Source organism: Lagopus leucura, unplaced genomic scaffold (genome assembly GCF_019238085.1).
Source record: "Lagopus leucura isolate 7727_CA_CO unplaced genomic scaffold, USGS_WTPT01 Super-Scaffold_100021, whole genome shotgun sequence".
Classification (NCBI taxonomy): domain Eukaryota; kingdom Metazoa; phylum Chordata; class Aves; order Galliformes; family Phasianidae; genus Lagopus; species Lagopus leucura.
In genome coordinates, this window is record NW_024962274.1 from 815,596 (window position 1) to 842,181 (window position 26,586).

Sequence of the window (26,586 nt, forward strand, 5' to 3'; positions counted from 1 at the left end):
ACGCATGCGCAGCAACGGCTCCTCAGCCGCGAGAGCGAACGCCTGCGCCGAGGAAAGGTGCTGCCTCTTCCACCCCTCCCTCGCGGGAATTGGCACGGCGCCCCCTGGCGGCCGGGAGGAGCAGGTACAGCGGGGCGGGGGGCGCGGGATGCGGTTGTGGGTGCGCTGCGACGTCCCGGGCCTGTCCTCTGCCACAGGGTCCGTCCCCTGCCACGGGGCCTGCTGCTGTGGGGAAGGCGGTGATGGCGAGGCCAGTTGGTGGTGATAGCAAGGCCTTGTGTATAAGCAAGTATACAAGCAAAATATAAGCAAAGCTTGTGTATTTCCATCCCTTCGAAATGCATTGCTGAGGGGTCAGCAGTCGCTCCATGAGGCAGGGATCTGCTTCTTTTGTCGCTCAGCGCTGTTTCTTTCCTTCATCTGGTGGAGCTCTCTATTTAGGGACTGCAGTTACCATTGAAATTCCTACGTCTTGCTGGTTGAAACCAGTCAGCGAGTTCCAGAGCTACAAAGGAAGGAGCAGATAGGCAAAAACAATCGCGCAGGCTGGGCTTCCCTCAGAACCTGCCGATAAATGCTGAAAGGAAAATCCTTATCAGCTTCCTCCGCTCATAGCAGTCATCCCATGTCACAGCCCGAGCCTCCTGTGTGACCTTAGAGATCAGAGCAATGCAGTATCCAAAGTGCTATAGGTTACTATCAGGGCCTCGTTCCATCAGTGTATGCATCTCTTCTTTTTAACATACGGCCAATAAAGTAATTCTGGATATTCCACTTGCTGAATTACACTGGCTAGCAAGGAATGGCTCAGTTAATGCCACAGGATACCTTCAGCTGGTGAGAGATTTTTCCTTCATCCAAGCAGGAGCTCAGGACCACAGTGCAGAATGCTGTGAGTACTATCCCCATTTTCTTCTGTCAGCCCCTACGTGCTGCATGAGTTCAGAAAAGGGGTCTTGGAGCTGCATATTTGATAACAGATGCATCTTCCTCTTAACGACAAGCAGGACTTCAGGTTTTTAAAGGTTACATAACTAAAGGAAAGATGACATCAGCAGATCACTGATAAGCGCTAGTAACAGAATTCTTAAATAAAATGTGCGTTTTTAAAGAAACAAAAAACCCTTATACCAAGTTCCTGTGATGCTGTAGGGTGCAGCTCCATCTGGTGCCACACTGACAAACAAACGCCGTTTACCCAAAACAAATATGCTAACCTCAAAGGTGGCAGATGCTGTCTGCCCTTGTGGCAGGTGGAAATCAGACAAAATCCAGATTGTACCACATCCATCCGTGGCATTTATTACCCAAACAGGAGACCAGCTGCCATCTGTTGAGGCCAACAGAAATTCAAACAAACGTTACAGTGCTGAAGAATATTTTTGTTGTGTTCTAAACAGCTGCAATAACACGAAGCTGGTAGAAGTGATCAAAGAAGCATCAGCTCCTGGTTTTCTGTCGGGATTGCGTCTGTACGTGGTCAAGTGATGGTGGATCCATACGGCACACACACAGCAGTGAGCAGCTCGTGCAATTCAGAGCTCGGCCACAGGAAGCTCTCACAACGCAAAAGACGGCAGAAACCTTCCGTCTCAGAGGCATCAAACAGCTCTGCAGACACACGGAGCTGTTATCACCCCTGTAACCTGGCACCGGTGGCTCTCAGCCCGATGGCAGCAGTTCTTCCCCTTTTAAGTTTCATTTCACTGGCAGAAAGTCCCGCAGCCGAGCCGCCTTTTCCACACCCCCTGCACTGCACTGCAGAGTCCCTGGCACCCTGCTCTCAGTGCTCAGCACACAAGCGCCGTGCTGGACGGTGCTGCGGGTTCTGTGCCTCCCCACGATGCGGTGAGCGGTTATCCCGGTGAGGAATTACCGCGGTTTAACGCTGCCGTGCGGCTCATCCCCAGCGCTAACAGCTCATTAGAGGCGGCTCAGGGCTCATCCCCGCGTGGCGCAGCCGAGCACCGTGCCCGCGTACCGGGGAGAGCGGAGCGCCAATCCCGCGGAAGCAAAGCTCGAGCACCTCGCGAACCGCCGGACTGCGCGCACCGCCCGCCGGGAGGTGTAGTTATTGCTCCGCGCGGGGCGCGCTGGGAAGCGCAGAGTGGCGGGAGGCCGCGGGGCATGCCGGGAGTTGTAGTTCCGTGGAGGCCATGACTGAAGCCGGGGGGCGGGGCGGGCGCTCCCCCTCCACGTGACGGCGGCGGGGCGGTGGCGGCGGCGGGGCCGCGCGCGCCGGGGATGGAGGTCGAGCCCCGCGGGGGGCGCGCGGAGAGCAGGTGGGGGCGCGCGTGGGACGGAGCGGCGACACGCGGCGATCGCAGCGCGGACGGGACGCGTTGGGGGATCGGTGCGCGGGGGGACGGCGGCGGTGTGCGATTGTAGCTGGGCGAGGACACGCGTGGGGACGGGGACACGGGCTGGCGGCAGCCGCCAGGCTTCCGCCGTGCCGATGCCCACGCAGTTCGCCGGGCTTGGATTGCCGTGCCGCCCTCGATCGGGCTGCGGGCATCGCTTCAGCCTCTGTACGAATCCAAACGTCGGGCTCCCGCTGAGCGCACGTGGCCGTGACAGGTGGGAGCGGCGCTGCGGAGCGCCCCGAGTCCCCCGGGTCGGGCTGGGGCACGGCTCTGTGCGGGTAACAAATCCCGCGCCCCGGGGGCGTTCCGATGTAATTCCCATTCGCTCCAGGCTTTTGCAGGTCTGTGGTTTGTGCTCGAGTCGGGAGCGCAGCACGGATGTCAGCCGAGAGGTTCGCTGAAACCTGATCCGAGAGAGCGGCGTTCCTTATCTGACAGCCTCTGCGCCCGGGCTGCTCTGTCGGCGAGATCTGCAGGAGTGCAGCCGGTGCTTTTAGAGCCATAACGCAGGTTCGGGCTGCCTGCTTGGGCAGCGTGGTTTGCTAACCCTTACTGAGCCGGTGTTTCAGACCCTCAGGTGCAGAAAGGCTGGGTGGTAAAAGCATGGAGCGGCTGTGTTTGCTTCTCTTCTTTCCAGAACCATCTCAGTGCTATTCTCACCTCCACAGGCACTGGTCCTGCACTGCCAGTCTGCATCGCTGTGCATCCTATGGGGCTGATGTGGTGCCACTGCTCCGGGGAAGAGGTGGCACCATCCATCCCCTCTGCTGCCTGCACGCAGAGCTGTGTGTGCTGGGTTTAGGTTTTAGGGGAAAGTTCTGGCAGGGGCCTGGTGTAGCTTTGTTGTCCTGTGTGCAAATGATGTAGCATCCTAGTTCCCAGTGAGGTGCCCTAGATTGTGGTCCATGGGTTTCCCAGGCAGGGAGGGTGCTGTGGGGCGAGCGGAGCTCTGGGACTCCCTTTGCCTTGTGAGCCCCTTGCCATTGCTGTAGATGAATTGCACTAAGCCAGCATTTCTTTAATTTCTTTTCCCAGAAGCACCAAGCAGGCAGCAGAGCAGAAGGAAATTTGCTGCTTGTTGTCAGGGGAACCCGTGCATATAGCAGCATGCACACAGCCACGGGTACCTGCTGCCCTGGGAGCTGCAGGCTGTGTCCCTGGGAAATGTAGCAGAAGTCACCTGCTGTTGCCCACAAATGACCCCAGCACCCTCGATCCAAGCTCCTTAGTGTGCTAAGAAGGATCAGGCGATGCCTCCAGGTAGAGAGCAGCCATTGCTTGGTGCATCCTGCAGAGCACTGGAGTGCACACAGCACACGTGGTTGGTAAGAAGGATTCAGGTTTGGGGATGTCATCTACCTCCATGATTCTGGTTTGTTGTTTCTTGTCTTTTAAATGAAACTTACCTGACTCAGTAGTGTTGTTCCCTGCACCTGCCCTGAGTCACCCCTGCTGATTTGGGCCAGGAGCTGTTCCTGCCCTAGCTAGTGTGGAAGGACTGAGAAAGTCCAGGGAGCACAAGCAGAATTTCCCGCAGAATTTCCCCATCATTTTCATCAGCAGTGCCATTAAGTGATTTCCAGCTGCAAGGCTCTATTCCTTCTTTTCTTACTGCAAAGCAAAAGTTTCGGTTTTGTTTGGAACAATTCCTGACCACAGATTGGTCTGACTGTATCTGGAACAGAGCTGGTGTGGTGTAGTAAGGAGAGGGAGTGCCCAGACCCATGGAGCTGGAGGTTGGAAGTGGGGGCTGAGTCAGAGGGTGTATGTAGGGAGGGAGAGAGATGTGCCTGCGGTCTCACTGATATCCGGTGTTATCAGGCTCTCATATAATGACCAATTCATTTTTCGGCATGTCCAGGGCAGAATTATCTTTCTTCCTGTATGAAGCGGTGCACCAGCACACCCTTCAGACTATAACCCCATTTACTGCAGCCACACCCCAGCCATGGTTTCCCCGAGGAAATGCTGCTGCTCCTGTTGAGCTCGAGCTGTTTTTTCTCAGCATCTCCTTTGCAGTCCGATCACGTCCTGATTCTCGCCTGGAAAATATAAATCAGTGCATTCAAGCACATCCCTGACTCCAGCTGAAGTGCTTCGGGTGGTGCCCCATGTATTGAGCAGGCTGACCCCTGTCCTGCCAGCTCTCTTCCTTTCTTCCCAGCCCAGCATTTGGGCTACAGCGAGGAGCTATGCAAACACACTCAGCTGATCTGGATAGGGAAAGCAGGCTGTTCTAGGGCACAGGGAAAGCTGCACACACGTCCCTTGCAGGCAAGCGTCTGCTCATGTACTGTGACCTCTCCTGGGCATATTGCTTGCTTTGTACTTCCTGGAAGAAGAAGTATTTTCATGCTGTGATTTGAATTTGCCTTACCCCTGTGTCAGGTCAGGATGAATGAGGCTTTTTTAACAACAGCTTGCAAATAATTCTCCTTATTTGGTACAAAATCGAGCAGATTTCTCAGTACTGCTCTGAACACCTGCTGAAATGGGGAACTGGAGGGCAGCTGGCACCCTGTCTTTTTCTATCCCTCCTGGCATCTCTGTGAATGAGAAAGGAGCAGATCCTGCCACAAATTAAGGGTTAACCTGTGAGTCCAGGCTGAGCTGAGGGCAGTTAGCTATGTGTTGCCTTGCTGTCACCTGCAGCCAGGTGTATGGCTCTTCTTTTATTTGGGCTTGTGTCACTGCATGCTTTCCTGCACGCACCGTGTTCCAGCCCAGAGGCAGCTGCATGGATACAGTCCTATGGGAATGGGTAGAGTCCTAAGCGTCCGACTTGTGAAATGCTTTTGAATCATTTGAGCCAATGATTCCCATCCAGTGGGAGTCTCTCTGTTGACTGAGGGATTTAATTGACTTTTGGGAGGCTCTGAATCATCTCTGCCAAGGTGCTCTAATTTTGCTCACTGTTTCCTGCACGCTGAGTGCAGTGGCAGAGGCACTGTTATGATATTTTGTGTGAGGGTTCCTTTGTGTTGGAGTCCTCATTTCCCAACCTCTGGGGGGGCACAGCTGCCCCTGCAGTGAGATGGGTCTTTGAGCACAAGGCTCTGCTACCCTGCATCTCTGTGCTCGTTGCGTGCTTTTTATAGCACAAAATAACGAGGTGGGAGTTTCTCTGACTCACAGACCTGGAAAGTGAGCAGCGTGGCTGAGCTTTCACTTGCATTTCCACACTCTGAGTGTTGGAAAGACCTTGGGGAGGAGCTGGTGGAGCTCTGTGTCTGGCAGCTGCTCTCTGGCCAGGGACAGTGCCGCTGCTCAGAGCTTGGTGCAGGGGGGCAGGGCTGGAAAAGCCTCTTGGTTCAGATGAATGAGGTTTGCTCTGTCTCTTCAGGTCGCATCTGCTCCAGGACGCTGCCTTTGGTTTAGTTCATTCTCTCCTGAGATAAACCTGCTTGCTGGGAATCTATGATTAAACTCTGATCTTTAGGCTGGTCTGAAAACAGCTGCCATTGTCCAGGCACGAACCAGCATAAACCTGGGGGGCTTGAGGCAAACACATCTCCATTGTTGAGTTTTTCTCTGGATCTACTAACATTTAGCTGCTCGGTCTCATGCAATATAGAAACATCTCAATTTTGCAGTTCTCCAGCCTTTCACAGGCTGGCTGATTTGCTGGGAATTTCCTTCTGCCTCATTCCCCATAGCGGCATTTCCTCATGCTTCATTCTCTCTACCACTGGAGTGCCAGAGAGGATGGGGCTACAAACAGCAGAGGATGATGTGGCATCGATTGCAGTGTACGGCTCTAGGAATTCCTGCAGTGCAGCTTTCACAGCCCTGCACAGGGCTTCCTCTCTTCTGGGCAGCGGTGGTGTTATCGAGCTGTGCGTGAGCACATTCCTGCTGATGTGTGTTCACAGTGTGTTCAGGCTTGCTGACGAATTGCAGCCTGGCTGCGGAGCTGCTGTGACAAGTGACAAGCTTTGCTGGCTGGCTGGGCTGCCTGGTGAGCTAAGCTTGGGTAAATGCTAAAGCCAGTGAGGTTTCCCTGCAGAGACCTGATATAGGGGAGCTTGAGGCAGAGCCAGTATTTTATTATCTGCTTGTTCACGTAATCAGTTCTGAAATAATAAAGCACTCTCAAAATGGGAACATTTTCAAGAAAAGCTTATTTTTGAGTAGTGGGATTATACTGCTTGATAGCATGCTTCTTTGCGCTGCAAGAAGTTTACAGCCCACACTGTAATCCACGAGGACAAAAAAGCAGTTTTTCCTTTTTTCTTATTTCTTTTTTTTTTTTTTTTAATTTGCTTGTTTTGTTTATTTTGGCAATCTGGTTGATTTTGGGTGTCTAAAACACCGGAGTTTTCTCTTGCCAATGTAAAGATTAAACTTTCGTTCTAAACCATTATCTCCAAAGCTTTTGTTAAAACCCTGCAGGAATGCACATTTTGGCATTTAAGGCCTGGTTGGATGGGCCCTGGGCAGCCTGAACTGGTGGGGGCACCCAGCCCATGGCAGGGCTTGGGACTGGCTGGGCTTATATGTTCCTTTTGGCCCAAGCCATTCTGTGATTCTGTGGTTTATGAATCTATGAAACGTACATTGGAGCCACCAAAGGTTTCGCTCTGACCAGAGCCTATGGAGTGAGCTTGGCCTGCTGTGAAGCTCCTTGTGCCCTGAATCTGGTGCTCATTAGGCAACCCTCTGTGTTCCTCTGCAGGAAAGAGCACTGGAAGCTGCTGGGCAACCTGAAGACCACAGTGGAAGGGTTGGTGTCCACCAGCAACCCCAACGTCTGGTCCAAGTATGGCGGCCTGGAGCGGCTCTGCAGGGACATGCACAGCATCCTGTACCATGGGCTCATCCACGACAAGGTAGGCCTCAGTCCCACCCACACCACGGTCCTGTGGCAGGAGCTGAGCTCTCCTCAGAAGTGCCTGTGTTCCTTCCATCACGTGTGCTTTTAGGTGTTTTTGCTGAGGGGAGGCCTGCTCCTCCCTTGGCCGCACTGCATCCTGCAGCAAAGCAGCAGTGCTGTATGTGCCACGAGCCAACCTCCCGTTGTGTGTCCTTGGACAGCGCCCCAGCGAGGCCTGGCAAGAGAAGCCTCAGGCCTTGGCTGGTTCTGGTTAGCTGTGTGAATAGTGGGGCTGGCAGCCAGATCTGTGCTCTGTGTGAAAGGGGCCTGTATCCAGCTTCCACCATTCTCATCCAGCTGTCCCCATCTCCATGACTGCTGGGAAGAATTTTTCTTTCCTGCTCTGGGGAGCCTCCGCAGACGCTGAAGATCTCCCCTCAGCTTGCAATTACAGCAGTTGTTTCTCAGTAAGAATTACATCAAGCCTGCAGGGCATGCCTTGGGCAGCGTTCCCACCAGCTCCAACACTGCAGGCATCTCCAGGTGCAGAGGAGCCAGAAGGGCTGCACAGCTGGAGCCCAGGAGCTGTATGCGATGTATGCGATGGAAGAGTCCATCTCAGCTTTGCTACTTGGATCTGAGAGCTGCACGTAGCACTTGGTCAAGTCATGCCCTGTGCTGTCAGTCTGCAGTGGTGTGGGCCAGCAATCTCCTTTGAGCAGAGAGAGAAGTTACCCTTTAAATAGGAGGAGTACAGTGCTCTTTTCTGATAGACGTGCTATTCGGAGGCTTTGGAAGTGAGATTGGAATGATTTCTGCTTGTCTCTGTGTTAGTAACAGTTCATGCCACAGCTTGAGGAAATAGACACCTGCAAAATAGGGCAGCACAGTGCTGTTCCCGATGCTGTGTGCAAAGGCAGTTCTTTCTTACAAGTGCTTTGCCTATACATACCCTCTCTCTCTCTGTATATGTATGTCTATGTATTTATATAGTGCTATGTACTCCATCTGTACTAGCTACAAAGGGAGGCCCATAGAAGTACAGCTTCCTAGCAGGATTTTTGTTATATTTACTCCGGAGAAACTTCCTTTTAGTTATGTATTTTTGTATCAGCTTTTTTTGCTATGACTAGAAATAAATTAAAACAATAAAAAATCTGTATGTACACTGTAAGAGATTTTTTAACTATTGTATGAATTTTATTATTTTATCCAGAAAACCCCAATTGAATATAAAGGGACAAAATGTCTGTGTTGGTGCTTTGGTCTTAAAAATAGAAACAACAGAAAAAATACCCCCCCAAACAAGTAAACCACAAAACGAAACCCCTTCCTCTGACACTTGTGAAAGAGGAAGCAGAGATGGAGGAAAAAAAATCAGCTTTTTTTTGAAATAGAAACAGTTGGGGCTGTGCTTAAACATGATAAAGTGTTGAGGAAAACAATTCTTCTGCAGTTCCTCTTTGACTGGAAGAATAACTAAGAAGAAATAACTTACTGTCTGAACAGAGCCAAGGCAAACAGCAGTAAGGAGCTGATAGGAATGCAATGCCAAGAACGTGCTGCATCACATTTCTTATCTGTGGTGCTCAGCCATGCTGGTGTGTCCTTCTTGGTGACTGGCATGGGAGGACAGTGGTTGCTGTAGGTTCTGCTGGGATGTGTTTTGTGCTGCCTGCTGCTCCAGGTCCATCTCTGGCAGGAAGGGACCAGTGATGTGGGAGCTCCTGACAGGTTCTGGGTTGAACGCCGTCTCCTTGCTCTCTGAGCCAGCTGTACTGTCGTTGTTGTGTCACTCAAGGCTCGTGTGTATGGTGGGCCCTAACCGAGCCTGTCCCAGCAGGTGTACTGCAGGCAGAAGGATTACTGGCAGTTCGTGAAGGACATCCGCCGGCTGAGTCCCAGCTCTGCTCATCACCTGGAGAAGGTGAGTTCTGGTGGGTGCCTTGGTGTGCCCAGCCTGGGGGAGGAAGGCAGCTGGGCTGCGAACCCACTGGTGAGGGACGAACTAGCACTGTGGTTGTGTGTGAGCTACATCCCAGGAACTTGGTGTGGTTTAGGGTTTGACAATCAGCTGCTAATTTCCTACAGGCTGGCCTCCTTGGTTGGGTACAGCAGGCATCACCAAGGGAGTTGGCACAAGCAATGCTTCTGTGCACACAGTGGGGATTTATGCTGTTGTACAAATCTCCAGAGGTTTCATCTGTTCCATTTCTGGGTTGTATATTGGCCTTGACCATTCATTGGCTTTCTGTGCCTAGCTTTTGCTGTTTGCTGATACACAGGGATGCTTTCAGCCCTCAGTGCTCTGAGACCTGAAGGCACCACGCTGCTCTTTGTCACATGTGAGCAGATTTCATGCTTTCCATTGCAGTCTGCTGTAGAGCAGCAAGAATGTTCACATCAGTTAATGTGTCAGCAAGAACATGACCGTCACTGCAGGAAAGCAATTAGATTTGGAAGTGTGGGGTCCCTCCAGGTCAGGGGTAGGAGAACATGCCATTGAAATTCATACTGCTGGTGGCTGTGGGTAGGACTTTGGTCACCGGTGCTAGCTGACCTTTGAAGTGTTGTTCCTCTCCGGTGCTTTTGTCTCCCTGTGCTGCCTTGGTGACTGCTTGGATGTGACTGCATTCTCACCAACAGTGCCTGGTGCTGCAGAGCTGTGAGGAGGAACGACCCCTGCTCCTCTGCTTACTTCTTCTTGCCCTAACTTGTGCCTTCATGGTTCATTTCCAGTTCATCAGCCTGCATGAGAACAGCCAGCCCAGCCCAGACAGCCACAGTGACCAAGCTATTGCACAGCTGTGGCTGCAGCACAGCCTGCAGTTCCACTGCCTCTCGGCACAGCTCAGACCTCTCCTGGAGAACAGGCAGTATATAAGGAAGTTCTACACAGGCAAGTAGAAATGAGTCTTTCTCATCCTTGTATGAAAGCAGATTTTCCAACTCATGCTTGAGGGGAGCAGCTGAAAAGGTAGTTTGCATCTGTGCAATCTGTGCTGTCAGACAAAGCGTGCTGTGTCATACTGTATATGCATGGATGCAGGTCAGAAGAGCTGAGCTTTAGTTTTCTGCAGTGAGCTTGTCTGCAACATGCTTTGTCCTGCTTGTCTGTGTCCTCCTTGCTGCCCTAACAGGAGCTTGAGCAAGTCTGAATGCGTTGGATATTCTCATTTTCTTTCTCTTAGGAGATGGGGCTGTAGCAGCTTCTTTGCATGGGCTCAAAGGTTTCTGCTGCAGGTAGTCAAGCAGTCTGGTTTCAAGTCCATGTCCCGGTCTGCAAACTTGGAGAAATGCATTTCCCATTACAAAGAAATAAAATGTGCAAAGAAAGTCAATTTTGAATCTGTTTCAAACAGTGCTGTTTTTTTTTTCCCTTCCCCCGGAATATTTCTAAACAAAAAGATGAAGGTCTGACCTCTGCTGATGTGTGGAAATGCAGCTGTGTTTCTCCTTTGTAGGTGAAAATTGTAGTCCATTCGTGCACATTAGGAACTTTTGTGAAAACTTGAGGATTTGTCAGAAAGTAAAGATAAATAGCAAGGACAAAGATATCTAAACTGATCTGGGACAGGATCTTTCTTTAATCTTGTATTTTAGAGTACTGAAGAGAGAAGTTTTTCAATAGCCCCCAAATTAAGACAAAACCTTGAACCAGATACAATAATTAGGAATGCAAATCTTTTGGCTCAGGTTTTAGCTGGGTGAGGAAGGCTCTCATCTCCTCCTCTTCATGTAGGTTTTTCCTAAAATTGCCAAGTTTTATATCCAGCACTTTGGTGGCTTTTCTCACAATTTTTTCCTTGCGGACTGCTGCAGGAAGAGCATCATATACCTCCTGCTACCCTCATGCTGGTGGCAGTGAGGAGAAAGCCCCCTGACAGTAATTCTCTCTCTGCAGACACAGCCTTCCTGCTCAGTGACGCCCACGTCACAGCCATGCTGCAGTGCCTGGAGGCTGTCGAGCAGAACAACCCCAGGCTGCTGGCTCAGATCGACACATCCATGGTGAGCTGAGACCCCTGGCTTCTGCATCTGGCCCTCCCTAAATGCTGTACGGCTGTGGCTGCTCATACAATATTGCATTCACAGCACACAGAACCCTTGGACAAGGGCCTGGACTTGGGAAATAGCAAAAGGAAGGGGTTGGGGGGATGGGAGGAAATGTCTGTAGTGAGGCACCTCGGTTCAGGCTGTCATCAAGAATCTGAATATGAGGCTCAGGAACCATATCCTTTTAAGAGACACCTCTAAAGCCATCTCCAAAAGACCCAGGCTTCAGGGTCAGCCACACTCAGAGGGCTGGGCAGCACCCAGGACAGCCAGATTCCCCCTCCTGCTGGTGACGCCACCATCCCAGTGCCTCCCAGTGCCAGCTGCCCTCTCCTCATAGGAGAACAGCAGCTGCTTTCTTTGCAAAGAACTCCCCAGAGGAGAGCAATTAATGATGCTTCATTAAATAGGGTCTGTGTTCTTTCAGCTGGCCGGCACATCACTGCCCTCCGTGTGCTCCTCAGGTCCCTCTGCTGGGACAGGAGAGATGTGTGACCATGATGCTGTAGGACAACAGAGCCGCCTGCCTGGGGCACTGGGCTGCCTAGATCATCTCGCTGAGAGCCTGGTAATTTCCAGATGGAGCTTGCTGCTTCGCTGTGCATAAAGAGCTGCTTCCCTTCTTTGCTGCAGCGTGTTTCTCCCATCCTGCAGCCCCAGGGCTGTGCTGGCTGGTAAACAGGTGCTTGTGCAGGCCCTGCAGGTCCAGTTTTTTCTGTCTCTTAAGCTGCTCCTTTGAGATGCTGTTTTATTGATGCTTCCTCTCTTCAGCTGACCAGGAAGGGTGAAGGTCTGTCTTCGGTGACAAAGAGTCAGAGCCTGACTGCGCTCCCTGGGTCTTTCTATACCCTGTCTCCAGGCTGCATGCAGCAGCACCACTGTGGGTCCTTCTCCAGCCTGCCTCACCCGGCCTCCTCTGGGCTCTCAGGTAACCAGAGGTGCTGGAAGCTCAGGCTGGGCTCCTTGCTGGCTTAGGGGGTCACACAGAGGATATGTGACATCCTCTTCTTCTCTCTGTCCAGACAGGAGACCAGCAAGCTCCTCCATCAGCTCAAGCTCCAGCCAACCCCAGGAACACTGCCTGGCCTCGCAGTCCTCCTCCTTCAGCGAGGGCAGGTCTCCTCTGGAGCAGCCCAGCGCTGTCCCTTCATCCCACATCCCCTCACCCAAAGACCCCTTCTCTCCAGCCAACGAGATGAGTTCCAGCACCACCAGCCAGAGTGAGGACACTTGGACAGGGAGTCAGGATGAATCACAAAGCGATGCTAACGATGGGCCGGAGTACCTGGCCATCGGGAACTTGGGGCGCCGTGGCCGGGCCTGCAGCACCAGCAGCACCAGCAGCAGTAAGAGCAGCAGCTCCAACATGTTCTCCTCTAGCAGCTCCCAGAAGCTGGACTCAGGGGATCGGGGGGCAAATGGATGTGGCAGCAGGGGCCTGGGCCTGTTGCGCCGGTCCAGCTTTTCAGAGGGACAGTCATCGGTGTCGCAGGGCGTCCTCAAGAAGAGCCACCTGCGCTCACACTCTGACACCAATGTGGCTTCGGGGAAATTGCACGGTAATGGGGTTACTTTGCTTGGTGCGTGGGGTGGTTGTGGGGTGTGGGCACAATGAGGAACCATGGCCAGGTGGGAGTCACCACTATTGGGATGTTGGCTGTCCCTTCAACTCCGCATGTCAGATGAGCAACGGGAGCAGTGGGCAAGCATTTGGAGGTTTGATTGTTACCCTCCATCTTTCTGCTCCACACTGGAGTGATGGGCTGACATCAGAATGCTGTGGGCCAGTCTAGTTTTGGTGTTAGCAGTTCTGCTGTGGCCTTCACTGGAAGCTTAGCAAATAGCAGAGATGCTGCAGAATTAGCTGTTCTCCTTTCCCTCTGGTCCTGTCCGCTTGGGGGATAGAGCTATGGCAGACTTTGGAGCCTCATGTCATGGTACTGGTAACCTGCTGGGCTCTCCTGTGCTCTTGAGTGTGTGAATGCATGGTGGGAGGATTTGGAAGTGAAGGGACAACCATTTTGTGGGAGTCAGTCCCGCTGGTGCTGTCTACATGGGAGAAACAAAAGTTCTTGCTGCATAGTAACCAGTCTGTCTCTGTTTTCTTTCCCTTAATGCTGCCCTCTTCCTCCTCTGTCTGTCCAGGAGGCCTCAGGGATATCACCATTATAATAGAAGATCCAGTGGCAGGTTTGGGAGCCAGCAAAACAGCCTCATTAGTGATCACTGCATTCAGTTCAGAATTTCCATCAACTCATTAATATCCATTTAGAAAGCAAACAAAATTTTTTTTCTCCCAGGAGTCCCAGGTGCTTTGAAGTGCCTCAGGTTTATGCATGTGGCCTGACTGAAGATCCCAGCCTGGTTTTTGGCAGCAGTGGTCCAGACCAAGGCTGGCACCCAGCTCTTCTGCATGGCGTTAGGAAGTGCTGACCAGCAAGTCCCTGAGCTTCTTCCCCCGCTGTCTCCTCCCCCCCATTACTCTGGGAGCCAGAAGAGGTTGCCCCTGGTGGCCAAGGGCTGGTAGCCCTGAAGGCATGGGCTTCAATGTGATATTTTTCATGGGGCAGATCTGCAGCAAGGGGCAGTTTGATGCTGATGGCACTGGGTGCTGAGCAGTCCATGGCTGGGAAGGCTCCTCCTAGAGTTGGCAAAAGCAGGGACAGATGTGCCTAGCCCTGTTCCTTGCTCTGACTCCGGCTTCAGCAGGAGCTGCAGGGTGCTGCTTTCCAGCAGTAGGCTGTTTTTGGGCCTTCCCAGCCAAGTCAGCTGCTCTCTGGAGCCTTGCTGTCTGCAAAACAGTGGCGGTTGTTTGTCCCCAATGAGGCCAGCTCCTGGCGGTCCCCACCAGCTCAGCCTGGCAGTGTGCAGCCCTGCAGCATGTGTGGGGAGGTGACCTTGATCACTGTGATCCTGGCTCTGGTGTGCAGGGAACCTGGGTTTTCCCAGCTGAGCAAGAGTGTATCCTTCAGATGCCTCCTTGCACCCTTGTCCAGGCCACAAACCTCGCAGATCCCTTGGCTGCTTAGATGTCCCCATGTCTCGTGTCCCAGCCTTATGGGGTGATTCTTCCTTGGAGCTGCTCCAGGAGGAAGATGGGGCTGTCAGAGGTGCTTGCAGGAACTATTGCATTTTCCAGATTTGCACGGCATAAAGAGACAAAGGCTCAGGACTTGACTGATAATATTTAAGGCCTTTTAATTGTCATGGCCTTTTTTCTTTCCCTTTCACCCATCCCCTGCTGCCTGAAATGCCCCTCTAGTTGTCTTCCCTCTTGGGCTTGACTTCAGGCATGGCACAGAGCAGGTGAGCCAAGTGGAGGATTTCCCGTGTTGATTCCCATCCATTTGTGCCCGCCCATATGATGATGATCTCCTTTCATTTCACACCATGCTCTGGGCTGGGCACTTCTGGATTGCTGACATGTGCCTGGTGTTGTCTTGTTCCCTTGCAGAATCCCATTCAGATACAGGTGGAGGAAGAGGGATGGTCTCTGGTTCCACCCAGAGCAGTGAACTGAGCACGCCCAGCTCCCTCTACATGGAGTATGGTAAGTACAGTGAGCATCAGCGGGGCTGTTTGCTCCTGGGCATGCACTGTAGCAGCCTCAGCTTCTGGCACCTGCTTGTGGGATGCAGGCATGCAGGAGCTGGCTTGTAGTGAGCTGGTTGGGAACTGGAAAGGCTTGTTAGCTTGGAGATTGCACCCTGAAGGTCTGTCTGGCCTTCTGGGTGAATGAGGACTCGCTGCAGTGCTCAGATGTGGGCTCTGCAGGAGCCTCTGTGGGTCCAGCAGCACCAATGCTGAGCAACTCATTAAAAGTTTTTCCTTTTGGCATGGGTGTGTATCCACTCTGCTACCTACAGTATGCTAGAGCATGTCTGTTATTCATATTGTTTTGTTATTTGGCATATGCCTTCTCTTTCTTTTTATCCCGAATAACAAACATTGGCTACCTGAAGGCTGTTATGAGGGCCTGCCAGGAGTACTTTCGTGGTTGCTGTCTTAGCAGCTCTGCCCAGGATGTGTGGGGATGATGATTATTAATGATGTGCTGTGGTGGTGCCCTAGGGCTGCCTGAGGTCAAGGTCTCCTTGTGCTCCAGGCAGAGCTGGCCCTAGTCATTGTTCCAAAATTACTGCTGCCTCCTGTCCAAGAGCCACAGAGAAGCAGGAGAACATCTGATAGCAGCCAGAACAGTCAAGTGATCTCCTGCTCCTTCCTGCTTAGGGTGGGATGTTCAGGAGGGCTGAATGGTTTCAGGATGCCTGCTGTCATTGTAATGGCCCTGTGTTGGTCGCTGTTCTCCATTACAGTGGATGAAGCTGGATCTAGTTCTGTCTGTAGAGTGGGATAAACAGCTGTTGGCTGTGTGAACTAGCCAGTGTGTTGACACAGAGCATGGGCTGTTACCCAGTGCTTGGAGCAGTGGATTTCCTGGTCCTTCCTTCATAATGTTGCTGTCTTGTTTTTCCAGACTCTGGCCAGTACCTGAGCTCGGGGGAAGGAATGTTCAGAAGACCCTCAGAAGGGCAGTCCCTCATCAGTTACCTCTCTGAGCAGGACTTTGGCAGCTGTGCAGATCTGGAAAAGGTGAGGAAGGCAGCAGCCTGTGTTCTCTGGAGAAATTTTACTGCAGATTCAGTGCTACCTTCCTCTGTGGGGGAGATAATCACATGCTATTTCCTGCTATAGAGCTGGGCATAGAACTTTCAAGTTGAGTTGCTCATTTATGGCTGGCTTCAAAGATTTGCCCATCTAGTGTTACATGCAGCAGCTTGGCTGCCTGTTGTGGCTCCTTACGGGCATGTGTTGACTCCCCAGCATGGAGATGTTGCACATCCACTTTGTAAGACTTGCCCTATGTTTTGCAACAATTCTGTTGCCTCAAAAGGCTTTGATTTCTAGGTTCTCATAGAAGAGTGAGACTTCATAGGGCCAGAAAGATATAAGGTCTTTCTGCCGCCTTTCTGGATGAAAATATTAAACCATATTTTACCAAGGCTTCCCAATTTTCCCTGTGCTATAGCCTCAAATACTTTCGCTTTTGCCTTGCAGGAGAATGCTCACTTTAGCATCTCAGAGTCACTAATTGCTGCTATCGAGCTGATGAAATGCAACATGATGAGCCGGCAGCTGGAGGAGGAAGAGGAAGACAGCGACAAGGAGATCCAGGAGCTCAAACAAAAGATTCGCATTAGGCGCCAGCAGATCCGCACCAAGCACATGTTCTCTAGCTGCCAGGAGATGGGCTCAGACAGTGGGTGATGTTTTTTGGGCTCATTTCTAACAGGGTGGTGCAGAGATCTGTGAAACCCTGCCATATTACAGTGTAGTGGGGCCGATACCATATATGCGTAACACTCGTGCCCTGGTGACACTGAGTTAAGGAATGTGGTTTCATTTTGAAGCCACAGAACCTGTTTTCCATCCTTGCCATCTACCCTTCCCTGGTCACAGCTGGCTATCACTTTACCCCTTTGCTATCCGTGCCCTGTTCAGCTGCTCGCACTGATGGCCTGGCTGTGTTGCCTTCCCTTTATCTCCCAGGCCTTGTGGCGACAGACAGTGAGTCCCAGTTCAGCTCCCATGGCTCCACGCGCCTGTCTGATTCGGGCTCTGCAGAGGATGTGGAGGAGTACGAGATCCGAGGTAAGAGGCAATGGCTGCATTAGCTTCTTGCACAGAGAGAGACTTCTCCTGGGCCTGGTTGCATTGAGCTCAGTCACACTAAAGGAGAGCATGTCCCTTCGGCCTTCAGGATGGCTTTTCCCAAACAAATGGCTGAATGCTGAGCATGAACAGATCAACCAGTTTCTCTCATGTGGTGGCATGACTTTCCTTCAAAATCCTCTATAATTCTTTAGCATTCAGAACTGGCACATGGTTTCCATTTCACTTGCCAGGTCACAGAGCAGCTGTCACAGCCAGGGAGAGATGGGAGGGCTGCCACCCTGCTTTCTTCCTCCCCAAGCAGTAGGAGCAGGCTTGTGTGTTGGGTGGGAGCAGTGGGTGCTGGTCAGCCCCTGACCTGTACTGCGCCTGGTCTCTGCTCCTGGCTGCTAGTGCAGCTGAGCCTGTTGCATGCAGGAGACCTGCCTTAGGTCCCTAGTCATCCCTTTCCTTCAAAGCCTCATTTGTCCTCTGGGATGGATGGCTCATATCTCAGCAGTACCTCGGTCATGCTTTAGACTTTAGAGGTGAGATGAGAGAAGATGGAGCAATCTGGTCTCAGTTTATAAAGTTCTCAATCTTCTTGTCTGTGACTTGACAGCAAAGCCCCCATTTCAGTTCCTGAGAGCTAGATTTTGGACTTGGTTTTGAAGTCCCGTTAGGGGTGTGTGAATTTAGTTCTGGCTTCTCCCATGCGAGTGTTGCTTTTGTGTTATGCCCTTTCCCTTTGGTCTGGCCAAAGCACTGAAGTGAACTGTTTTGTCATCACCGTGTTATACAGATGGTAACGATGGATCTAACCTGATTCAAATGTCCAAGGACGGCCTCTCAGTGTCAATGGCTTCCTTGTTCTCAGGTAGTACCTGCAGTGCTCCCTTGGCACGCGTGCGTGTGTGTGCAAGGTGTGTGCGTGTGTGTGCCTCGCACGTGCACAGTTCTCAGCGTGCCCCCTCAGGGTGTTGCAGGGAGTGCAGAGGCCTCAATCTGTACAGGCTCATCAGGTATTGAGTTCATCAGTAGATCAGCTTCAGATCAGGCAACAAATCACTGAAATTTACTGTCAGGCCCTGGCCTAAGTCACCGGTGTGGGTATTTCAACTGTCCTTCCTCACAGCTCAGTGCACATAAACCAGCTCCTCATGCTTTCTGATTTGGGAACAGTGACACAGTGTCATCCAAGTGTCAGCAAGAAGAGCTGTGGAAGGACGGTGCTTTGCTGGGAGCAAAGAGGAAGCAGAGGAGCTCTGCCTGGTCACCACCCCCCAGGGGATTTTTCCATGCAGCATTCTGAATACACAAAACATGCCTGCTGCTTGGAAAACCTGTCTAGCCTGGGGTGGGACTCAGGAAGGCAAAAGCATAGCGCTGTAATTCTGTAGCTGCTGGGCTCTGTGACAGCAGTCCTCTGCTGCATCACCAGAGGTCCATCTCAGAGGTGCTGCCCTCTAACACGATGGCTCTGAATGGAGCTGCCCTGCTGAAAACAATTGCCTCTCTGATCACACACAGGACAAGGAGGGAACCACAAAGAAAGGAATCTTGCTCTTTGAATGACTCTACTGCTAGCTTTTGGCCACAAGGCAGAGCGAGCACAGGCCCGAAGCACTCTGAAGCTGTTGGTGCCTTGGGGAAGAGTCATCCTGCTTGATTCCACAGAGCTGGCGTGCAATGACTCTGATTCAAACTGTGGCCAGCCCTTCCCTTCCTGACCAGACCTGACTTGGGGAAGAATCCTTCTAGAAAGAGGTCTTTGAGGGAAAAGTAGTGAGAACAGCTGGAAAGAGGTGTTTCTTACCCATTGGAGGCCCTGGATGCTGTGATCATGTGCAGCCTGGTATTGCTTAGCTGCTGATCTCTGCTGTCAGCATTTGACATCAGTGTGCTGCTCCTGCTGGAGATGCTAGTGCTCAGAGCTTCCCATCAATCCTGCTGTATCCTATGAATTCAATGCAGAGTTGGCTCATCCTGGCCTGAAGCTGGCAGCTCAGGGCTAGGTGACTTCCCTGACTTTGTGTGCTGTTCACCAACCCCCTGGGGACTGTCCCACATGGTGAAAGCGTTAGCAGCGGAGACATTTGGGGCAGCTAAGTGGAGACTTTTGAGGAGTGTCTGCAATTAAGAGTGGGGAGGGAGTGATGATAGGATCTCAGCACCCAGGGGAGCCTAGGGCCAGGTCTGGATCCTCTGCCCTCCCTGAGATGATAGCAGTGCTCTGCCCAAGATCTCATAGTGCTTGGCCTGTCCTATACTGTGTGTGCTCCACTGTTTGCTTGAGTTTGTCATACTCTAGGGTCATGCAAAGTCTTCTTGCACAGAACCAAAGGCCTCAGAGCATGGTAGATACATCTGCAGTGCGGTATATGATTAGGAGGCTCATTTTGGCTGAGTTCCCTCTTTTCTGCAACAAGAAGTCTGTTTGCATGATGTAGATGGGTGGATTCCTTAGCATCAGCATGCTTTCGTGTGTCAGTTACTAGCAATGGATGTCAAACACAGTGTTATGTGTCCATGTTGACCTCTGCTAGCATGAGTTTGTAAACTTAGTGAAGGTCTATCAAGGCTCAACCTGGGCTCTTTGCACACCCTTCCCTTTCTGAAGCCAGGAGCAGCTGAAGAGTCATTTTCTCCAGGAGAGCACTTCTTCAGAACTTCTTGCTCCCTGTTCTGCTGGAGCAACCCTGTTCTTCCTAGCAAAACTAATGGCTCAGGGCGTTAGCTTTCTGCTGCAGAGCAAGCATGAGCTGGTGCCTGGACAGAATCTGAGTGGTCTGTGTCACTGACCTGCGTGGGTAGCAGAGTGACTCCAGAGCCACGCATGGGGGGCAGGTACCACTGGGATACTGCTGTGGTGCCCACATCCTGGCCCTGAGGAGGGATGTGGTAAAGCCCAGGTCTATTCCAGAGATCTTGGATCTCTGCTTCCCAGAGAGAGCCTCATGGCTCTGTGCCTCTGCATAGGACTGACCCCTGCAGCTACATGGATGCTGACTCGTCTCTCGAGCGCAGGACTCAGGCTGCCAGTGCTGTGGTGCAACAGCTGACAAGCTGTGGCACAGCCACTTATCTTGAGTTGTATGATTCAATAGGGAGGAGGGTTTTGCATCCCATTGCTAATGCCCTGCAGCACCTGTAGTGTATAAAGAGCTACTAAACTTTCCAGCTAACCTTGCTGTTGTGCCCTCCTAGCTCCAGCTGTGTGCACTGTTACAGGCTGTGTAAACACTAGGACTTGGTGTGTGACCTGCACCACCTTCCACACCAAATCCTGGCTGTATTTTTGCAGCATCCCACTGTGCCTTACCTTGTAACTCCCAACAGGTGATTAATTTGACTGCACCTCTCCTTGCTGCTCTGTATCACTGGTAGAAGCTGATGTTGTAGTTTCTGTGCTTTTAAACAGCTTGACGAGTTTTTAAAATGAAGCTTCCGTTTGGAGTGAATGTATTCTTCAGCCCTGCCCAGTTTGCTCCATCATGTTTGTTTCTGATTCAGATGCAGACATCAAGAGGAACCCTGACTCCAGCAGGAAGTCCTTTCTCTCCTCAGAGCCCATGTACGTATTCAGCTTGCACTGAGACATCTTGGTACCCAGTTCCCTTTCCTGCCCAGCTCTACTTCCAGGTGCTTCAGCTGCTGATTTGCACTGGATTGCACATCCCTCCCTCCATCCCTACATTTTCTTACCAGTGAGGCACAGCTGGGTCCTATTTTTGAATTTGGAAAGCAGCACCTGGGATGTTAAAGATCATTCATTCACATGCTATATGGACATGAGATATGATGTGGCTGTGTCTGGGAAGATCCCCACAATTTCTAGTGGTAGGAGGCTGGGAAGAGGAGCGGAGTATATGGCCTGCCTGGCTTCTGCTGGCTCTGAGCTTCCTTTGCGTTTCTCTCTCATCTGAGACAGGTGTAAAGCTGTGTCCCTGCTTGAGCTGAGAATTAGCATCAGAGAATGGGGGAACGTGAAGCAGCACAGCTTTGAGACCCCTAGTACTAACTGCTTCCTTTGTTGGCTAGATCCCATTCATTCGGCAATTCAAACTCTGCAGAAGCTGTGGCCATGGGTTTGCTGAAGCAGTTTGAGGGCATGCAGCTGCCAGCTGCCTCCGAATTGGAATGGCTGGTCCCTGAACATGACGCCCCGCAGAAGGTAGGGGTGTGAGTATGTCTGTGTACAGGAGGGTGACAGTGACTGGGGTGGCACCACCAAGGTACATGGGCACTGCCTGGAGGTGCCAGCACAGGAGCAGGGCAGTACTGAGGCACGGTGATTGGAAAAGCATGCAGTGCAGAGCTCTCACTGCTCTTTGGAAATCCCAACTCACCGATTATTTGATCCTTTTCACACATTCCCTGGCTTCATGCCCACTGCCCAGGGCCTTTGCTAGTTCTGATGAAACTGGAGGAGAGAAGGATGGGTTTTGTCCAGGCCCTGCCGCTTGCTGTGCAGTGCCTTGGCTAACAGCTGAGAGGGCTGAGAGGACAGAGGTAGCAGTTTGGGAACAGCAGTGGCTCCCAAGCAAAAGTTGTGCTTGGGCACAACTGGGGCAAAATGCCCTAGAGCTGGGGCATAAGCAAGGCCTGCATGGCTGCTCACCCACTGCTCTTGCTAGGCACCTTGATTGCTTGTTTGCTGTTGGTTTTCAGGGCCTGAGATGGTCTTTAAAAAAGCTGTTTAGGCATCCTGGCTGGTATAAGAAAAGGCAGCTTTCCAAAAAACTCCTGCTGGTACGCTGGGAGTGGATGATGCTGGGAGTGTGCCTGGAGGGAACATGCATGGGCCACAGTGTGCACTAACTGCTCGACTGTCAACATGCCAAATGGTTCCTTTGTTGAGTCACCAGTGTTGGAAATGAGCTGTCGTGGGGCTGTGGGGTCTGGGTCTTGTGGAGGAACCAGAAAGAAGTGAAAAACCTCACAAAGAACAGAAGGTATCCCTAGTGGTGCCGACAGCTCCCTGGAAGGCACTCAGCCCAGCTGTGTGGCTTCTTCCTTGCCCCCTGCAGCATGTTCTCATAGGGTGTTGCTACCATATCTTCCTGGGCAGCAGTGCCTTGGCCTTTTCCTACTAATGTCTGCAGAGAACAAACTTGGCATTGGGTTTACCTGTCTTGTGCTCAGCCCTTCCCCACGGGGTTCTTCACAGAGGCTGCTGTTTGGTTTCCTTAAAGTGCAGGTTGCTCTTTGATATGCAGTTGTTCTGGGGATCTGGGTGACATACGATCAGACTCCTTGAAGGCATCACATTCAGTACCAGGATCTTCATCTTGCATGGTGCCCAACTCTGCCAGGCTCTTCAGCTTGCCCATGCCCTGAAGGGCTGAAGCATCACACGCCCCAGTGAGCTTGGAGTTAGGCTGTGCTTGGGAAGCATGAGGAGACCTGCCCAGGAAACTGGGCTGCTTGGAAATAGTGAAAGTTCCTGAAGAGCCCATATGTAAATAGGGTGCAGCAGTGTTGGGCTCTGCTCCTGCAGCCTCACACAGCAGAGTGCTCAAACCCCTGGGGAAATCCCTTCTTCCAGCCCCTCTATTCAGCCACAACAGCCTGTTGTTGGGACAGGGCTAGGCAGTAGGTGCCAGGCACCAGCCAGGTGCATTGCCTGTGTAGTTCTAGGCAGGGGTCTGATCCTTTTACCTGCCTCTCCCAGCTCCTGCCCATCCCTGACTCTCTGCCCGTCTCTCCTGATGACGGAGAACACGCCGACATCTACAAGCTGAGGATTCGGGTGCGTGGAAACCTGGAGTGGGCCCCCCCACGACCACAGATCATCTTCAACGTTCACCCAGCCCCAACGTAAGAATTCATACAGTAGAGGGCTCTCTGGGTACCTGCCCTTTCCCCCCATTTTTCCCCATTGTTTGTTTTAGGTTTTTCCATGGTTGATTGTCTTTCCTTTCCTACTTGGCTAGCAGGGCTTCTCTGCTCTCAGCCTGCTAAATCCACATTGGCCATCTCCAACTGCTGCCTGTGCTTCCTATCTTTGGTGTGCAGCAAGGCTTTCTTCCTCCACTTACCTGTCATCCACACTTTCATCGCAAGGAATGTGGATGTGCATGTCCAGAGTTGTGTCAGCACCTGTTGTCAGGTGCTGGGTGCCATCAGGCCTGGATTCACTTATGTCATCTTTTGTCTGTGGACAGGAGAAAGGTAGCTGTGGCCAAGCAGAATTACCGGTGTGCAGGCTGTGGCATTCGGACCGATCCTGGTGAGTGCTGAGCAATAGCTGGAAAGCAGGGAATAACCTGTGAGAGTGGGAAGATGCAGAGGGGGTGGATTGCAGCAGAGCTCAGCATGAGGTCATTGGGAAGATGGTATGCTCTTTCCTGCTGTCATTTCTAAGGCCTTTGCCAGCTCTGCTCACATGTCAGCATACATGTGTTGAGGACCTGTAAATGGACAGTCCTTGCAACACTTACCTTCCTATCCTTTGGTAGCCTGGTGGGTCTGCAGTGTCTGTATCCACAAATTTGAGTCACAGCTTTTGTGCACTCCTCTAACAGCATGAATTGATAGGTGGGTTGTGGTCCTCAAAGAATTTTGCAGCCTGCAGCGTGCTTTCAAGCTCCACTGTTGAGCAGTCTGGGGCCGGAGGAGGAGCTGGCAAGGCAGAACGCCTTCCTCGCTGGAAATGTTGATACACGGATGGGCAGAGCCTGCACCTCACCTGACTTCCCCCTTCCCCTGGGCTTGGCTAGATTACATCAAGCGACTGCGGTACTGTGAGTACCTGGGGAAGTATTTCTGCCAGTGCTGCCACGAAAACACCCAGACAGTCATCCCCAGCCGCATCCTGCGCAAGTGGGACTTCAGCAAGTACTACGTGAGCAACTTCTCCAAAGACCTGCTGAGCAAGATCTGGAGCGACCCGCTCTTCAACGTGCAAGATATCAATCCTGCCCTGTACCGGAAGGTGAAGTCTCTCAACCAAGTGTGGGTAAGCCCCTTCCCTCACCTTCCTGGGTGGGGCTTGCAGGGGGAGGGTGGCTGCCAGTTGTAAATCGTGCCCTGGAGAAGCTGAGAAGCGGATATTTCAGTTTCTGAAGCTTAAAACCTCAGCGCTGTGGGTTTCCGTTCATATCTTGTTTCCTGTGCAGCAGCACAGAATGGGAAGGTATTTCTGCTTGGTGTCCAGCTGGGCCTTGGTTTATTTCCTGGAGCGTGTGGTGACTGTTGTGCTCGCTGTATCCAGCATGGTGTAAACACTCCTGTACCAGGGGAACAGCAGCCGTTTCACCAATGCAGGAAATGGGGCAGACGTGTTTGGTTAAGGTCTGTGATCTGTTTACTGATCCCCTGTGTCCCTCCTTCCTCTCCAGCTGCTGCGAATCCAGCTCTTCCACATGAAGAACATGTTTAAGACCTGCCGGCTAGCTAAAGAGTGAGTCCTGGGGTGCGATGTTAAGCTGTTTGCTGTCCTGTATCTGACTCAGTTGAGTTCCTCTGCTCTGAGCTCCAGTTTTGCTGTCCTTGCAGTCTCTTGGACTCCTTCGATGCGGTGCCTGGCCACTTGACAGAGGATTTGCATCTCTACTCTTTAAGTGACCTCAGTGCCACCAAGAGGGGGGACCTGGTGCCTCGCCTGACAGAGCTCCTGAAGGCAGGCAGCCTGCACGTTGAGAAATGCATGGTAAGGCCTCTATAGCCACCTACTGCGCAGCTCTGAAACACCCTTTGGGTAGGCTTTCTGTGTAAATAGCCAGTGGGAAGGCATTTGACATGCAGAGCAATCACAGAATTAACTGATTACAAGCTTTCTGCTCTCACCTGTTCCACAGAACTGCTACCCAGCACGTGGGATATTTCTTACCCTATTTTGACTTTATCCTTAACACGTTGATTCTGCCTTGCTATGCTTCATGCTGGGGATGGACTGTCCCACATAGATAGAGCAAGACACCATATCCTACTATCCAGCTCCAGAGAGATGAGGAGCGTTGACCTTACTTTTTTCCTGGCCTTTTCTCCTAGCTGTGCCAAGCCAAAGGCTTCATCTGCGAGTTCTGCCAGAATGAAGGCGACATCATCTTCCCCTTTGAGCTCAACAAGTGCAAGACATGTGAAGGTGAGGTATGGGGAGAAACAGGAAGGGGGTCAGCAATGTCTGCTTCTTCATTTTTGAGTGGCTTTGTGCCAGTAAGAAGCATGGAGCCAAACACAGGCAGCCAGACCACAGTGCTTCTATGAACAGCTATGTCTGCACCACATGATATCAGCAGCAGATCAGCTGTTGTTTACAACAGTGTTTAAAATAATATTACAATGGTATTTGCTCATCCAGGGCAGCAGCCCTGCCCTGCAGTGAAGCATGTGCTGCAGGGTCAAAGTTAAGACTGCAGCAGTTTCAAGTTAGGTACTTTACAGCATGAGTTCTTGCTGCTTTCAGCAGTGCCAAACGCCTGCTTCTGGTGTTTGTCCTCCTGGACAAATCTGGAGCATTTCTCTGCAGGTGTGGAGAGCCAGGCAGCCTGTGCCAGCCTTCAGCTGCTCTCCTTTTCTTCCCCCAGAATGCAAAGCCTGCTACCACAAGTCCTGCTTCAAGTCCACACGCTGCCCTCGCTGCGAGCGACTCCAAGCCCGAAGAGAGCTGCTGGCCAAGCAGAGCATGGAATCCTACATCTCAGACTATGAAGATGATGAGCTAGAGCAGCAGGAGGCAGCAACAGCCACCTAAGCACGGTGCAGCAGAGGAGCAGGCACCGGGTTTATTTACACCTTCATCACCAGAGACTGAACCAAGCATACTTACGGTGAGGAGGACTGGCAGGATACTCATCATACCTGGAGCAGTGTCAAAGGGATCTGCTTTCCCCTGTACAGCAGTGTTAGGGAAGGATTACCTTCTGTCATCCAGTCTGTTCCAGGTAATGGACACCCTGGGATGCCTTGATGAGGGGAAAGGTGGTGGCCAGTCCTGTCTGCCCCATAGGCAGAAAGTGAGTCTTTACCAGGCAATCACTTGTGAGCCTGTCTGCAGCCTCCTCCTTGTCCATCTCCATCCCCTTCTTCCTGGAGGAGTCCTCGGTGGGGTCAGCACTTTCTGCTCATCAGCTGGACACTGGAAGCTCTGGCCATCTGCTCCTGGGAGAGGGAAGTCAGCTCTCCAAGTCCTCCCATTCTGCTTCTTGCTGCTAGTTTGTGTGTACATGGAAATATGGGAGGGCTTGGGGGGGGGGGTTGATGGAACATTTAGCAGTTCCCTTTTTTAACATCTGAGTTGGAACCATTGCCAGTAAACCATTGCTCTCCCTCCAGAATCGTACAGAGGAAGTAGCAATGATGTAAACACTGTATGTCAGCCCTGCCTCCCCCCACACTATCCATGCTGAGCTGCTCCATCTCCCTCCACCCTAAAGGCATTGCAATGGGGGCAGCTGGGATGCGCGGCTGTGTGAGGGGACTGCTACTGCTGGGCATGAAGCTGGAGGCAGCTCTGCATGACAGGACACAGTTAACAAGGCTTCAAACTTCGTAACCCCTTCATGCTGCTGCTCTGTGCTCCCTGAGGGCTGCCTCTTCCTGTAAAAGGGACATGGGACCTCCCCATGGCAGCAGCACCAGGGCCTGCCTTGCACGCAGCTGTCTTCTGCCTGTACCAGTCGGGATGTGTAAAGCCTCTTGGCTCAGTCCTCTGATCACCTCCCCCCAACCTCTATGTCCTGGTTTTTTTTTTTTTTT

At 52.0% G+C, this 26,586-nt stretch overlaps 1 protein-coding gene and 1 long non-coding RNA gene across 6 annotated transcripts; one reads left to right on the forward strand and one right to left on the reverse strand.

Moving 5' to 3' along the window:
• Positions 1-16: 16 nt before the first annotated feature.
• On the forward strand, positions 17-26,586 carry RUBCN (rubicon autophagy regulator). Of its 5 annotated transcripts, none has more exons than XM_042878091.1 (22): positions 17-124; positions 7,039-7,192; positions 9,020-9,103; positions 9,916-10,075; positions 11,081-11,187; positions 11,660-11,800; positions 12,004-12,160; positions 12,255-12,791; positions 14,687-14,782; positions 15,710-15,825; positions 16,291-16,492; positions 16,783-16,884; positions 17,687-17,761; positions 20,398-20,458; positions 20,926-21,058; positions 22,559-22,704; positions 23,052-23,116; positions 23,607-23,845; positions 24,228-24,289; positions 24,385-24,538; positions 24,880-24,973; positions 25,416-26,586. In XM_042878091.1, the coding sequence occupies exons 2-22, from the start codon at positions 7,154-7,156 to the stop codon at positions 25,580-25,582; spliced, it is 2,937 nt and encodes a 978-aa protein (XP_042734025.1). In that variant the 5' UTR covers positions 17-124; positions 7,039-7,153; the 3' UTR covers positions 25,583-26,586. The 5 variants fall into 5 exon arrangements, with proteins under 5 accessions (XP_042734025.1, XP_042734021.1, XP_042734022.1 ...); XM_042878087.1 differs by lacking the exon at positions 17-124 and adding an exon at positions 2,230-2,282; XM_042878090.1 differs by lacking the exon at positions 17-124 and adding an exon at positions 3,601-3,688.
• On the reverse strand, positions 304-2,032 carry LOC122183822. The gene is made up of 2 exons (XR_006180376.1): positions 1,982-2,032; positions 304-1,611 (listed from the first exon to the last, which is right to left on the reverse strand). It is a non-coding gene; the product is annotated as an uncharacterized LOC122183822 (long non-coding RNA).